Source organism: Pygoscelis adeliae, unplaced genomic scaffold (genome assembly GCF_000699105.1).
Source record: "Pygoscelis adeliae isolate BGI_AS28 unplaced genomic scaffold, ASM69910v1 Scaffold283, whole genome shotgun sequence".
NCBI classification, from domain to species: Eukaryota; Metazoa; Chordata; class Aves; order Sphenisciformes; family Spheniscidae; genus Pygoscelis; species Pygoscelis adeliae.
Window position 1 is genome coordinate 309,199 of NW_008824361.1, and position 15,803 is coordinate 325,001.

The 15,803-nt window shown below is 41.2% G+C and overlaps 1 protein-coding gene across 1 annotated transcript in view; it reads right to left on the bottom strand.

Moving 5' to 3' along the window:
- RFWD2 (ring finger and WD repeat domain 2, E3 ubiquitin protein ligase) overlaps window positions 1-15,803 on the bottom strand; it is a 99,895-nt gene that overhangs the window by 49,415 nt on the left and 34,677 nt on the right. The window contains exons 10-11 of the mRNA XM_009319868.1: window positions 14,104-14,218; window positions 9,314-9,449 (exon numbers count right to left, since the gene is read on the bottom strand). Coding sequence (XP_009318143.1) covers window positions 9,314-9,449; window positions 14,104-14,218 — 251 coding nt within the window. The remainder of the gene's footprint in view (window positions 1-9,313; window positions 9,450-14,103; window positions 14,219-15,803) is intronic.

Here is a 15,803-nt window from a genome sequence, read left to right on the forward strand (position 1 = left end):
GGGTACCCTCCCCTGCCATCACACCTCCTCCAGGCTTCAAACATCTGATGGGAATACCCTCCCCCTAAGCAAACCTCTATTTGAAGCATAAAAAGAAGATACTAGAAAGTCAGCTCTGTGTGTTGATTATCTTCCCCTCCGCCCCCAGTTGGGAAGCGGACAGGGAGGGGTGTTTTAACAGTTCATTGAAGCGTGCACTGCACAGAAGGATGGTCCTCAGCTCCGGGCTCCCTTGGGAAGACATTATTGCACCAGTCATGCTGCAGTCACACTTTCAGCTTCTTTCTTGCAGCCACAGTAGCCTGGAGTTTTATTTTGCTCCATTTGAAGAAAGGCATAAAAAGGTACAATATTGACAAAGTAATGTCATTAGACCTAGTTCCAGGCCCACTTCATGCTACAAAAATCCTTTTAAGTGTAATGAAATGCCATCAGTTCTAACAGAGACCACTTAGCGATACTCTCATTCCATAAAGAGCTTGTTTAAAGGAGAATATTAAACCTGAATCAAGGAGGTTTGGTGGGCTTAGTTCCATCTCACAGCTTTGAAATCAAAACCAACAGAGCTACTTTCATGCTTTGTCATCACTAGATAAGATAGAGCCATTCTTTTTTTAAACCCAATGAGAGAATAGACTATGCTATGAGAGACTACTTATGCTTCCTATAACAGCTTGACTTTCAGAACCAGGATCCCCCTCTACTTTGCGGGAGGGAAGCAACCCTGAACCTAATCTCCTCTAAATACAACCCAAAATCTCCCAGGAAGCCATACCAGACTTCCAGCCTTGTCTATAAGATTCTACAGCTAAAGACATCCTGTTCTACTGCGTAAGTTTTTTTTCATACATGTATTCAGGGGCATCTAGCTTAATTAGCACTAATGATGAGAAAACCTATAGGGAACTACTGAATTTTGCAAGCAACTGAACATAAAGAGTACTGATAAAAAGCCACTTTACTGCTAGGCGATGCTCTTCTGCATGCTGAAGAGAAGATGACGACAATCCCAGGGTTTATATGCCAGATACACAGAAGTACAATGAGCCAAAGCCGTTGCAAACAACTACCATGCAAGTTAATGAGGATTAGATTCAGTTTTTCCACAAACACCATTTTAAATGAGCTAGAGTAGGGAAATGTTAACTAAAAATGCCAACAGTTAAATGCAGAATGTTTCTTATGACACTATTTAAAATTCAAGCCAAATGATTAGTCTGCCTGCTGTAATATTTCAGGTAATCTATCTATATTTGAAAACCAGGATCTGCCATTTCTCCCAGGTGGGCTGATACACAGTAGGTTACAAACAGCTCTGACAGTAGCAGGAGCACAGCCTCAACATTACAAAATACTAAGGTGGAAGAGGTTTTAAGTCTCCAAACACACTCAGCTGCCTTCTTTCTGCATTCAAGCTTGGGAAACATTTCCAGAAAGGAAGGTGGTAGCCTGTGCCCAAGGTATATAAGGAACAGGGAGGAAACCCTGCTCCACAACAAGTTGCAAGGTTGTCTGCACAGCAGTACTGTCTTATCAGGATTATGCCATTAAGTAGGAAGGAACTCAATCAGTCGTGATAAATACTTAAGTGCCTTCTAAATATAAGGCCATTCAAAAGCTTGCAAGCTTGTTTTCAAGCCACCGCATTTATTACTACACCAACAAGGATTTTGTTTCTTCGAAATTGAGCATGGCAGCTGCAGTCAGAGCCGAAGGGGCCGAGGAACAAATATATCAGAGAGCTCAGCACAGGAAACCTCCATCAATATTGGGACTGTAAACAACACAGTCTATCCATAGGATCCAATGATTCCTCCATGACTTAGCAGCAGCAGCTGAAGACATTACTGCCTCCAGCTGACCACATTGCCAGAGGTCCCATTTCTCAGAACAAATCACTGCCCAGCCTAGTGCCTCAGTATACATTCTACCATATTATTAACCCAAGCCTCCAAATTCGCCCAACACCATCATCAGCTATTCTGCCAGACACCCCCAGGAGGGACAGCTGGAGACAGTAACCTCTTTAGACATCTCAGCTCAATCCAACAGGCATCGTGAGTCAGGACACCAGCCTTCATAAATATCGAGTCCATACACTGCAGATGAGCCATCTCGAGGAGCCAAAGAATACGCTGGGGTAATTAACTCCGACGGTCCTGCTGCCTGGCAATGATGTAACAAGGTTAAAACACCGTTTGAAGCATTTCTCATCCAACTGCCAAATCTGTTTTAGGAATTGCTTTGATGGTGTTTTGAATCTTTTTCGGTCAGTATTTTGTATGTTATCCTTGAACTATTCTTTCGAAAAATTAAAGGTACTTATGAGTACCTTTAATTTCACAGTCTCATATAGAGGAACTTGATCTGACTTCCACCTTCATTTGCACAAGTGTATACACACACTTTTATATAATCCTGTAAGAACATAAATGTCACTTCGTAACTTATTCTACAAAACACCTATGCAGCAAATAACCAATGCATCTTAGTCTGTATTATACAGACAATATTAATAATCATTAGCTCAAGCCTCCTCTTTGAGCTGAGCTGCTAAGCTTTTTTTCTCAGAACTGTTTAAGTCCACAGCATACCTCTTTGCATGCCTTAACACACCACCTTAATTATTTTTTTTTTTCAACTACCTGCCATTTAACAGACTAACTCCTCTAGTTAGCAAGGAAGGAACAAACGAAAAATCCAAAGGTATGCTAATGCTTTTCAGCTAATGACGTCCTAGCAAATTCAGGCATTTCCAACAAATATGGCTAGAGAATTGAAAGAACACTGTAATAAGCTACAGAAATTCATGTTCTATTAATAACAGGCTTGTTTCTTCAAGCAGACAAAAATTCACTGTATCAACACTCAACGTTGAAAGAAAGCTATAAAATTGGGGGGGAATTAAGGGAAATCTGTATTTGCCTTTTACCAACACTGTTGGCATGGAACTTCTGTGTATAAGATGCTGTGAAACCACAGCTTTCATGTCTTGCAAGTCCAATTCCTGAGGCCAAGACACAGCACTACTGCCTGTTCATGGCCATTATTACATGTACATCAGGAGGAACAGAAGGGCAGCTACCTGCAGCCTCCCAGAAAAGACTTTTGTCCTGATCAGTCAAGAAGGGGTGGATGCAATGGTGCAACACAACTTCCACATGCTACCATCCTCCTACCCTAAATATTAATCTCTCAGAGGACATTCTTGACACTACAGCACACATTTTTAATTTCTGTGCTTTTACGAAGCTTCTCTTCAAAAAAGCCCAGTCTCATTCTAATAAATACAATCCTGTTTAAATTAACGCCCATTTTTAAGACTGGGATCCCTAATTATGTAGGAAGTGAATTTCACTTTGCACTATACATGGCAAATCCACATAAGGACATGGCTTCTCCTTAAAACCTAAGGCCAGAGGAAGATGCTTGGCAGAAAGTTGGGGACAGAACCTCAAGTTTCCAAAGAGCTGATTGTGTACCTTTATCACAAGGGTACAGTCCCCAAGACTTGGAGGTCTCTTCTAATGTACTGCTCAGAGCAGGGGCAGCTCTTTGGTCAGACCAGGCTGCCCAGGGCTTTCTCCAGCCAGATCTTGAATACCTCTAAGGATGGAGCTTGCACAACCTCTTTGGGAAGGCAGCTCCAATGCTGGACTGCCCCACACTGCAGCCAATGACCACTACACCATATTCGCCAAGAAATGGAAACTGCTTACACAAGCTGCACAAAGTTTCTTCAAGATATAAAAAGAAAAACCATGAAGAGCAATCATTGTTTAATACATTTGGTTTAAAAGCTGATTCCCAAATTGATCAAATACTCTTCAATAGTTTTAACAAACCATTTACAAAAATTCACCAAGAAACCTCATCTAATTATCTGCAGATGGAGACAGGTTTGAAGTACTAAGGGAGCTTAATGGGAGAAAGATCTTCCTACTACCAAATAGTCTGAAGTTACTAGGAAAAAAGTGAGGTCTCACTGATGGCCATGCAACTTCCATTCATTAACTTCCCAATTTCAAATTACTTAAGTTTTACCCCTAAAAGTGAAAGCTTACATTGATGAAGAACAGACTTCTCTCTCTGCAGTGTCACCACAGTCACCAGAAAGTTTATTTTTCTGGTCAAGACTGGAGATATGAGCAGACGTGCTCTTTCCTGGTTTCAGAGTCCTTTTTGGTACTAGCAGCCCATCCTGAGGACTTGGAGGGTTATGTTACAGAGTTGAGAGTGTCTCTGAACTCTGAATTCAGAGATCTGAACTGACATCTCTATAACCCTTCTGCTGGTAACAAGTCACATTTAGCTTCTGCTCAAGGGATCCAGACCACAATTATGTACTAGGAAATGTATCAGTTCTGCACTCCAGAGAAAAAGAAGAGAAAGTAAGGGAAAGGCTCTGTACTTTACTCAGCTCTAATTAAACAAAATCCCATTTCAGCCCTAGACAACCTCTGGTCTACAGGCCAAAACCTCAGATGAAGTAAGGTAAGAGAACCACAGGAGAGGCATAAACTTCAAGTAGGTTCAGGGTATTACACTTCAAGTTTCCTCAGCCACTCTGCAGTTCAAGTCTCTTTATCCAAGTATTTCTCTCTTCCTTCCAGTTGTGGGAACAGTCCAAATAAGACTGATCCATCCACAGTTTTGAGCTGCCACTTGTAAATAAGAGTCCATTTAAGAAGTGATTGATTTAACAGACCATAAGAAAAATTCAGCCCTCCTCATTTCTCATCTTCTCAAGGAGCACCATCTACGGTACTCTAAAACATAATCCTGTGAAGCATAACCCCACTTACATTTCTTTCAATTATCTTTACCACCAAGATAGAAGCATTGCTGATCACAAACTTAATAAAACGGCTCATCTAATCCTAGCCAGCCCAGGTCATTAAAAAAAGGAAAAGAGGGGCTTGTTATGGTGGACACAGAAATAAAAGGTACCTTGTTAAAGTCTGGATCTGAGAATTTATATGGACAAGTAATTGTAGTCCAAAGTAAAAAGGGGAACAAAAAATAGAATGGTTCAATAAAACATGGAAAACATGCTCCTAATGGATGGTTTTTCTTTTAAGCTCACCTTTGAAGAAAAGATTTCAGGTCGTGTTACTGAAAGGATTAACACAAACAAAAATACAATCTTGAAACCAACTTATTTGTACTGTTTGAATACTAAGAGAAACCTTTTCATATCTTGTTCATTACTTAGAGGCAATGGAATAATAAGCAAGCAATGAAAAAAAAGAATAATGGACCCCAAAGGTAAGATCCAGTTTTTGAACACTGTCTCAAGATTCAACAGATGAATTGAGTAAGGCTTCAGCAGCCAAAAGAGAAGTTGTTTCTTTCTCTCGCTGTAAATCACTATGCCTTTAGATAAATACAGTTAGTCTTGGCTATCCAAACCCCTTTGGATGTCATTTTAAGACCTTTCAGAGAAATGGTAAGCTAACCCAGAAGAATTTGAAGTCTGAGAAGATGACAAAAACCCACACCATTTGCCCCCAAACCTCAGGCCCTCTGGGACAGACATACTCATGTTTCCACTAGACCTGGGAACCACCCAGCAGGGAGAACCAGCTTTCTGATAACCAGGTTTCAGACAGACATCTTGCTGTAGTCTGTTTCTTGGATTTTTCTGTTCTTTTTTTTTTTAAATGTGAAAGACTGCCACATTATTCTCTGAAGGCCTCTGACAGTGCTAAAGCAATTTTCTACATAAATCATTGTAATGCTAACGCTGCAGTATACAGACTCATCTTTAAAAGAAAGCCTTTACTATTTACTGCCACAGCAAGCAGAGAGAAGAAAAGTTAAGCTCTGGTGACTGCTCTGTCTGGGGACATAATAAACGGAAAATTTATTGCTTGGCCCAATTCTAACAAAACTTAATATACTTGTGAAAACCGTGTAAATACTTTGTACTTAAGAGAACTGAGTGTATAAAAAAAACATTTAGCATATTGAGGTACAAGTACATTCACATTGCAAGCATGCTGAAAGTCCCCCGAACGTTAAAGCAAAACTGAGCGACTAGCAATTGCAAAGCCTCGAACACATTTTCACTGAACATCCTTCTCTGTTAATCTGCTTTTCTTGAAGCAAATACAGGAAAAGGACAGAGGGTTGTAAAGCCTGCTTGTGAGCATGTTTCTAAGCAAGGTAAGAAAGATCTCCCTCACTGGGCTTATGATCTCGCTGTGTGCACCTTTCCAAATAAGGCCGTAAGCCTGTGATGGAAGATGCACAGCTCAGGTACCAGCCCTGCATCAGTCCCTCACCCCCTGCCCACAGCCCCATGCTGCTGGCACACAACTGACAGCTGACACCATGCAGATGGTGCACAGCCACTGCAGAGCCACCAGCTCAGCAAGGCTCAGCGTGGGTCCCTCGGGCAAGCTCACCACCAGGCTGGGGAAACCTAGAACTGGAGAGCAGGGCATTGGCTGCTCTTCATCCCGAAAGGCAACTGTAGCTTTCCTAATATTGCACCAGAATTTTTATAGTAATGCAACCTACATAGTGTTGTTTATGGTCTTTTATTAGTCCTCAAGAAGTCCAGACATTCATAAATATGCTTGTGGCAAGGCGCTCAGAATACTACTGCTGCTCAGTTTCAGGTTTTTTCAGCCTGTTTATATACAGTTTTTAATTACAATTTTTATCCTGTTACCATAAACCCAGTTTTATTTCCCTTCTAAATAAACATCAAGGTTTTGCAGATAAGGAACGTATTTCCATCTTCTTCCTTCGCAAACATAAAGCTAATACATCTTAAAGACCTCTTTATTTAAGCCAGCAGAGCTTCTGGAGTCCAGTGTGTGAACTTCATGTAGGGTTAAAGCAATGCAAACCAGACACCCTCATATTCTGTCTGTTTGTAACAGCAGTTAATTTAAAAAAAAAAACCAAACTAAATTAAGTACAAGGAAGTTTAACTTCTGGTCAATTCTATTTTTATTGTTAAATATACTTAAAATATCCCTTTAAAATACTTTTAAAATTTATGATGATTCCTTACCTATTAACCTTATATTTGCTTCGTATTTAAATGCATTTGTCTCAACAGTGACACCTAAGCAGCAAGACTTACTTTTTGTCATTATTTCATCAGTGTTTCCTACAGCGTACCCAGGCACACCTTCAAAAGTCAGTGCAGTCAGCCAGATAAAACTTTTCGCAGCATTTCACTCAGTTAAAAAGCTTTTTAAAGCACCCCAATAATTAATTTGGCCCATCTGTGGGTACCTAAAAGTTGCTCTATTCTCTTAAGCTGCCATCACTGAGAGACACACCTCATTTAGCTTCAGACTTTCTCTGAACTTGAGTCTATTAATTTGGATGAAGGACAATGGTGAACAACAGAAGTGTGTTGGCCAACACATACTACATGTAAACTCTTGGTTAACAAATTCAAACTTTAAAGGAACTGTTTGGATAGCCAGAAGCTAGAGTTACAGCAGCAGCACATTCAGCAGCCCTACTTTACCAAAGCACTTAAGGACATGCTCAGATATGAACAGTCTTCCTCAGCCCACATACTAAAACCTCTAAAAATTTCTTAAATGCTTTGATAAATAAAAAGCATGAGCAGGAGAGAACATTGAAAAATAACTTGGCTTCCAACTCAGTTAAATATATTTAACTACTGATTCTAGCACTGGCTTGGAGGGAGGCCCTACAGTATCTTCATTTTAACAACAGTAACACACATACTTTTCAAACATGTATTTCACCCAAGAATTATAATGCCTTCAAAACGGGAGCAAGATTTACTGCCCTTCCAGCATTTCCTAACCAAATACCACAAAAATGCTGCTCTTGCAGAATGTCAAGGAGAAGAAAGGGCAAAAGGAGCAAAATCCAATCTGTGCTGAAGTTGGTAGCTGAGGAAGTTTGTCTACGTTGCAGTGAGATTCCCATCTGCATTTCATTGCAGCTAGTGTGAACCCAATCAGCGTAGGTTAAATATGTCAGATCAGTGATTATTGTGTTCTGACCTTTGTGGCTAAGTCGGACATTATACATTCCTGCCAAATATTGAAGGAGTTAAGGAATCAATGCTGCTTTAAAAAAAAACATGTATTCTATGCTACACATGCCTCCATTTCTTCACACAGTGCAAATTTCTTGGTGTCTTTCAACAAACATTCAAGCTGTTCTGTCACTGTCCGAATGGCCCCTTCGTAAGGCATTAGATCAAAACTCAGAAAAACCCAAGTTCAATTCATTATGTCTTTGTCATGTTTCTTTCAAGACATCAGGTATGGCCACTTTGGATCTCCTGCTCCCCGTGTATAAAATAGAAATAACTACTTTCCTCCTTCAAAAGGTTGCTGTGAACAAATACATTCAAATTTGTGAAACGTGCCTGTAAGAAGCTAATGGGTCCTGCATATATACCATGCAGAAAAGATTTCCCAATTAACATGTTGCATCATTTTTTCCACCACCACCAGCAGCTCCAAACAAGCTACCACAGACTAATTAAATCCCCCAGGGTATGCTTCCACAGCTGCTGAAACCAGTTTAAGGTTAGGGCTGCTGGCAGGTCCCAGCCTCTCTCTATCCTATGTGCTCTCTTAAGCCTGATCCCTAAGGGAGCTGGTTCATGGAGCTAAACTAGAAGAAACCAATTCTGTTGAAAGACAGTCAATAGCATTTCACCAGCTTAAGTGTCCAAACTGGTCCATGGGAGGCTCAGATGAGCTTCAGCAGCAGTGCACAGGACATGACCAGCCCACATGGCAGGGGATACAGAGTTGTTGTTGGCAACAACGGAGCTGTCGAGTTGGCTTTACCACAATCACCCCCTCACTAGTGTTCAGCACTGTAAACAGAGCTTCCAGTGCTCAAGAGTTCAAGCAATCGCAGTTAAAAACAACTCAGCTATTTAATATTTGCCATTATGACTGGATCCACCAACAATATTTAAAGCTCCCAACACCAAGATGGATGTTTCTTAAAACGCTAGAACTGCATCACTTACAATGCAACTATACTAACATGAAGAGGACCGAGGCTACAAGAGGCTTCATGCTTTATCACGACAGCTCCAGATACTCACTGGCACCTCAAAGGTTCTGCATTTGGTTTTGACCAACACCAATGGGAATAAAAGGTACTACTGTGGTATTTGAGTGCCTTCGCAGATCAATGATAATCACATATTCACAAAACTATTTTTGGGAAGCAACTGCAAAGTGTTATACAAGTACAGACCATAACTTGTTTAATACGGGTTATTAACTCAGTCTCAGAAGCCTTTATCAGCATGAGATGCACTGTCAGAGCTGCAGCGTCTTACCTGGATACTATGCTGGAGCCATTATAGAGGTCACTAGCGTAAGACAGCGTTGCCAGGGGTCGGACAGAATTGTAGCGTGTGAACTTGGATAGACACTCCTGAAACTCATCCAGCTGGCTTGTGGTTCTGCTGTCATCTAGGGAGAGGCAGCAGCATGAGGGAGGACAGAAACAGAGTAAGAAGATAAATAAACTCAACAGCAAACAAAAATCAAGATGTATGTCTTCACATGACACTACCTCTCTGCTTGTTATTTGGGGAGGATTCTTGGTCAAGAATAGGTTTCCTCTCCCCTCTAGCATTCCCTGAAGGCAGTATGATTTTTCAGAGCACAAATTAAGTCTTTCACTGCAACACTGGGTGAACCTGTCATGCTGAGAATCTGCCTAGAGATCACAAATACAGCTTTCCTGGTAGATAAGCTCATTTGTTTTATTCACATTCAGAGCCCATGAGCCATACAGTTTATTAACAGAAAACCTTAAAGCATATCAAAATACACTGTGAAGAACACGTCTAGTTTTCTGTGGAGGTGAAAAGTATATTCCCTTCCCCATACTTCAGTTACAATATGCCTACATTTGGTGTCAATTACATTGAAGATACTTGTAGTAAAAAAAAAATATTTGTCTTGTTACTCCAAAAGCAACAGAAGTAAGGGAGAGTTGTTTCAGGGCTGGAGAAGACAAGCATGAAACCAGAAGACTCCCTGTACTGTAAGTTTTGTGAAAATTATGACCTTCAGCAGACAAGGTGAAATTGAGCCAACTTGAATAATGATGATAAATATTCTGTGGAAATGGAACAGTTTACTAAAGTTAAAACTAAATTGCAGTGTAGATAGCCGAAAGTCATTCCCCGATTCCTCAGAAGTTCCAATTTATCTCAGTATGAACAGAATTTTATGTAAACAATTTTAAAATATAGTATTTCCTAAATAAGGAAAAATTCCTAACTTACAGTGATGCTGCATGGGCAAGCCAGCCTTCTTAACATGATCACGCATCTGCAGTCGAACATTACGTAGGGCCTTCAGGCTACGTAACAACCCGCAGAATTTGCAGCAGTTCCCCTTTTCCCCTCTAACATTCCAACGTTCGCTTTGCCTTTTTGCACCAGTGCAATGTAAGATAACTACAGCTATGGCTGCTCTCACAGCGCTAATACACAGCACCTCGGTTTACAGGTAGTCCAGTTTGCAAATCACATTACTGCACACCTTGCCTCCTGTTAAACCACAGCATCCACTGCAGCAGCAGAGAAGCCATACACACAACTTGCTCATGTGCCTGAGATCACGTTCCAACCCACTAGTTAAGTTACCCTTACCCGTTTCCTTATCAGCAGCATAAGGAAATGACAAAGCTCCACTTATTAGAAAGCTTTGGAAATACCGGGGTGAAAAAATGAAAAGGTTAATCTATAAAAGCAAAATACAGCTGTGATTTCTTCTGGTGAAACGCAGAGAGAATAATCTCTTTCTGCACTCTGGTAATTCCTTGTCATCAGAAATTATTATCTTGCTCTACACTTGTAAGGCATTTTGAAGTGTCCCTTATATGCTCTTTAATGTTTGATCATATAAAGGAACAGTGAAGGCTAGTAATTAGCATGTTTAAGAGTAGTAGCATATACATTACCCATGTCAGATGGATCAAAAGGGGCAAAATGAACAAAGTACTGGTCCAAATTAAAATCATCAGCACCTGACCACTACAGGAAACAGCTTGAGAAGAAGCACGTAAACATCAGTCAGTGTTTTTCAAAGACTGTTTCCTCTTTTGACACTTTGATAGGAACAAATAGCTGCTACTCTTCCATTTCCCTCATTTAGAGATCAAGCACATAGTCCTCCTGTAATTTATCCTGTATCTGTGCCTGGAAAACTGAATTTTTTTTTCTCAAGACATTTTCCCCCGCCAAAATGCAAGGCCATTTCATAATTACAGTTATATTATGTCTCCACTCCCTACTAGAACAGTCATAGGGACCTCTTGTAAAAAGCTTTAAATCCACATGTCATGTTTTAACCCCAGCCAGCAACTAAGCACCACACAGCTGCTCGCTCACTCTCCCCACAGCAGGATGGGGGAGAGAATCAGAAGAGTAAAAGTGAGAAAACTTGTGGGTTGAGATAAAGACAGTTTAATAGGTAAAGCAAAAGCCACGCACGCAAGCCAAGCAAAACAAGGAATTCATTCACTCCTTCCCATGGGCAGGCAGGTGTTCAGCCATCTCCAGGAAAGCAGGGCTCCATCACGCGTAACGGTTACTTGGGAAGACAAACGCCATCACTCCGAACACCCCCGCCTTCCTCCTTCTTCCTCCAGCTTTATATGCTGAGCATGATGTCATATGGTATGGAATGTCCCTTTGGCCAGTTGGGGTCAGCTGTCCCGGCTGTGCCCCCTCCCAGCTTCTTGTGCACCTCCAGCCTACTCGTGGGTGGGGTGGGGTGAGAAGCAGAACAGGCCTTGACTCTGTGTAAGCACTGCTCAGCAATAACAAAAACATCCCCGTATTATCAACACTGTTTCCAGCACAAATCCAAAACATAGCTCCATACTAGCTACTATGAAGAAAATTAATTCTATCCCAGCCAAAACCAGCACACCACATTAAATCCTATTTAAAATGTGTCGCACTTGCAAATCCTCCACTCTCAGTGAGGCTGACACATATGAATACAAAAATAGTTTCACCGCATTCATATTTATAGTCCCAATTATGAAGAAAGATATCTTCTAGAAGAGAATACTGGGAAGAGCCCCATTTTTTATCTTTGTTTAATAAGTATTATTTTAACATAAACACAGTTATGCATCACCAATTTAGCACCACATGAAAACATTTCAGTGTGATCTGTGAAGTACTGTATTCTGCAAAGCACTTGCTAGCACTTCACAGGAAACTGGCTTGTCACATACAACTGGCTTCGTCGATCTTCCAGCTACTGAAGCACCCTCTAAACGTGCTGCATTCCTCATTAAAATTTTGCTGTGCATGATGAGACCTAAGTCAGTCACTGCTGTGAAGTAGGTAGAAGATGTAGACATATCTAAGAGTGAGCTCCCCTAAAACATGTTGCAGCCTTTAAACTTAAAGCCAATTTATTTTTTTAAATTAAAAAAAAAAACCGACCCTCATTTTTATTTATTTTAAAGTGAATAAAACTTAAACTAAATTCACGGAGAAAAAAGGAGCAGGAGTTTCTACCTGTCCTTGCTTCGGCTGGGATAGAGTTAATTTTCCTCCTAGAAGCTGGCATAGTGCTGCTGTTTTGGATTTAGCATGAGAACAATGTGATAACACACTGATGTTTTAGTTGTTGCTGAGTAGTGTTTATACTAATTCAAGGACTTTTCAGCTTCCCATACTCTGCCAGCAAAGAGGTGCACAAAAAGCTGGGAGGGACTATAGCCAGGACAGCTGACCCAAACTGTCCAAAGGGATATTCCATACCATATGATGTCATGCTCAGTATATAAGCTGGGGGAGTTGGCCAGGGGGCAGTGATCACTGCTCGGGAACTGGCTGGGCATCGGTCAGCAGGTAGTGAGCAATTGCATCATGCATCACTTGCTTTGTATATTCTTCTATTATTGCTATTTTACTTTATTTCACTTATTAAACTGTTCTTATCTCAACCCATGAGTTTTCTCACTTTTACTCTTCTGATTACTTCTTACTCTACCACTGGGGCAGGGGGAGTGAGCAAGCAGTGCTCAGTTGCCAGCTGAGGTTAAACCACAACACTACCCCAGCTCTCTTGCTGATCTCTGTCCTGGGAGGTTGGTCCTTGCCTTCCAAGGCTACACAGTAAAGATATTCTGCTGCAGCAACCTCTGCCTGGTTTCCTCATGTCCCTAGGAGGTTTCTCCCATCCCCTGAGGACTGGCTGCTCTCTGCTCCCCGCTGCAGCCTGTCACTCTTCATACGAGCTGCAGCTCACAGCCTGGTGCTGCAAGTCTCCTTCCTGCCACAGCCCGTTGCCTGAAACTTTTTTCCCCCAAAGCTGGTTTCTCTTCCCCAGAGGGACCACAGAGCAACCTTCCTTGCCCTGAAGACATTCATTTGACCTGTTTGTTTCTTAGAGAATCTTGTCATGTAATTAAGAACCATCCATCCACTAGGTAACAATTACTCTAGCTGCTGTCACACTGTTACTCAATTATGAATGAGGCAATCTAGGCAATTTTGAAAACAGCTTCTAATTCTACAAAACAAGCCTTAAATCTAAGGTGTGCCCCATGGGACAACAACACTGCTGCACACTCAGCTTCTATACTCCAAGCCATTTGTTAACCAAGACTCAATCTAGACAACATAAAGGATAACCTCCAAGTGTCCTACTGCATGCTAAATACAGGAGAATTTATCAATTTATGTTTATACCTCTGTAGTATTTGAATAGCAATGTTTAACTACTGTGTTTATACCACATCTAGCAGAAAGACAGCCCAACCACTGCTTTCAAACATTTGCATCTTCAGAATGAGTATCAGTGAAATTGTTTATTGTGGTTTATGCCCTTCACAGTACAGTATTACAAAGCAATACATCTGCCCCTCCAAAGTGACAGGATTAAATTTTCCTAAGTTTAGCAACCTCAAAGATTGGTCAAGAAAAGCAAAACAGGATGATTTGAGTAACATATAAATATGTATAGCAACGTTCTCATGCAGGGAAGAAGTGAAAGCTACTCTCTCAAAAGCAAGTCTTTTCTGAGGACTAGGCACTGGAAGAGGTAGCTGATGTCAGAAGCTGAACACCATGCAAGAGGAACTCACCTGAGACACGTGTCATCCTGGTGGAAAAATAGCACTGCTCTAGGTCCTCAAAATGAGCTGTGAGCCGCTTGCGTCGTGAGGCTAGCGTGCTGTTATACCACGGCTGCTTTTTGGTCTGAATGGAGAAGACAGAGCACTTCAGAAAGGTAAAGCCAGGCCTGGGTTTCATTTAAATAGATTTTACCAAATTATAAACAATTTATACATTATATGTGAAGGGTTAGAAGCGTAAAATGACAATAACGAAGATCTTGCCACTGTCAACAGTTAATCTTAGGTCCTATTTCGCACCCTTTAACTTGACAAACAAGAAAAGCTGCTTTTAGACAGTCCTTGTTTCCTGAACCTTTGCAAATGTACCAATTCCAGCCTCACACGCAGGACAGGCAGCAGCAACCCTTGGGGAGTCACGTTTTGCATTTATACAGATAGACAGCAGAGGCCAAAGATACTAGGCTTCCAGCTTCACAAATCAAACAGACTGTACAAAAAATACTTCCCAGATCCCTGGCAGACAGCTCATTAAAAAGAGGAGATGTTTATTTTAAAGAGTTAGTTACTGAATTATTTCTTTTGAAGCAACTCAGTAACTCTCCATAAAGCTAAGCAAATAAGGATAGAAGCAGAAGACACCATGAAGTTCAAAGGTTAATTGAAAACAAGTCCATGAAACTCATCATTAAAGCCATTTCCCAACCTCTCATTACGCAAGCAGTAATGAGAGGTAGAAGCAAAGGATTGAAACTACATAGGTAAGCTCTCCTCCTGAAGCAAAACAGAAAATACAGTACTTCTCGTTTTAATCACTAGTAAAGAAAAGGAACCAATTCCTCTACTACACAAGAAGCATGAAGAACACCTTGCTTTAGTTTATATTAAAGAAGTCTCACATATCGCATACTCAAAGCTAACGGGGAAATTTTAAAAGATTTGAGAACTGCCAAGCTCCCTAATGAGCAACATCCCTGACCACGTACAAAGTCCGTAATGCCACTCAATGGCACTAACAAAACCCACTTTGCATACAACTCCTCAATCCATGCAGGAGAACAGGCTGCCCTCATTACAGCCATCAAGCAAGCCAACAAGAACAAACTAAGTTCAGAGCCCACTCAAATTCTGTTTATACCTGCATGAACAGTAACCTAACATTTTAGGGAAAAAGCAAGCCCCAAGCAGTGAAACCTCCAGATGCCACTTCCCATGCGAGGCCCCTGGTTATACATCGATATCATGACTCACACTTGCATGTTGACAGCACCTATGGTCTATGCAGCTTGTTTCATCTCAATAGCAACTCCAATCTCAACACACAAGTAGAACACTGGAAAGCACTCCTACCTCGACACCTTTTAATTACAGTTTTCTAAAACTTCGCAGCTTTAAGACATACTTAATAGAACACTTTTATAGTATCTTCCTATTAATTTTGCACACCAGCCTGCAAGGGCTCCAGCCTCTCTCAGCACATCAGGAGCTATCAGAGCTCAAGATGACTTCAAGCATCGAAGAGCAATCACTTCAGTCTCAAGTTAAGACGAGCCACCTGTGACACAAGTGATATAACCCAAGCCCAAGTCTGATCTGCCAGATAAGCCCAGTCCACTCCAAGGTGGAATCAATCATGGTAAGCATTTGCCTTCTCTCTGATACACCTGCTGGGTCTCCAGAGGAAGATCCCCCCAGAGCAGGTCTAAGGC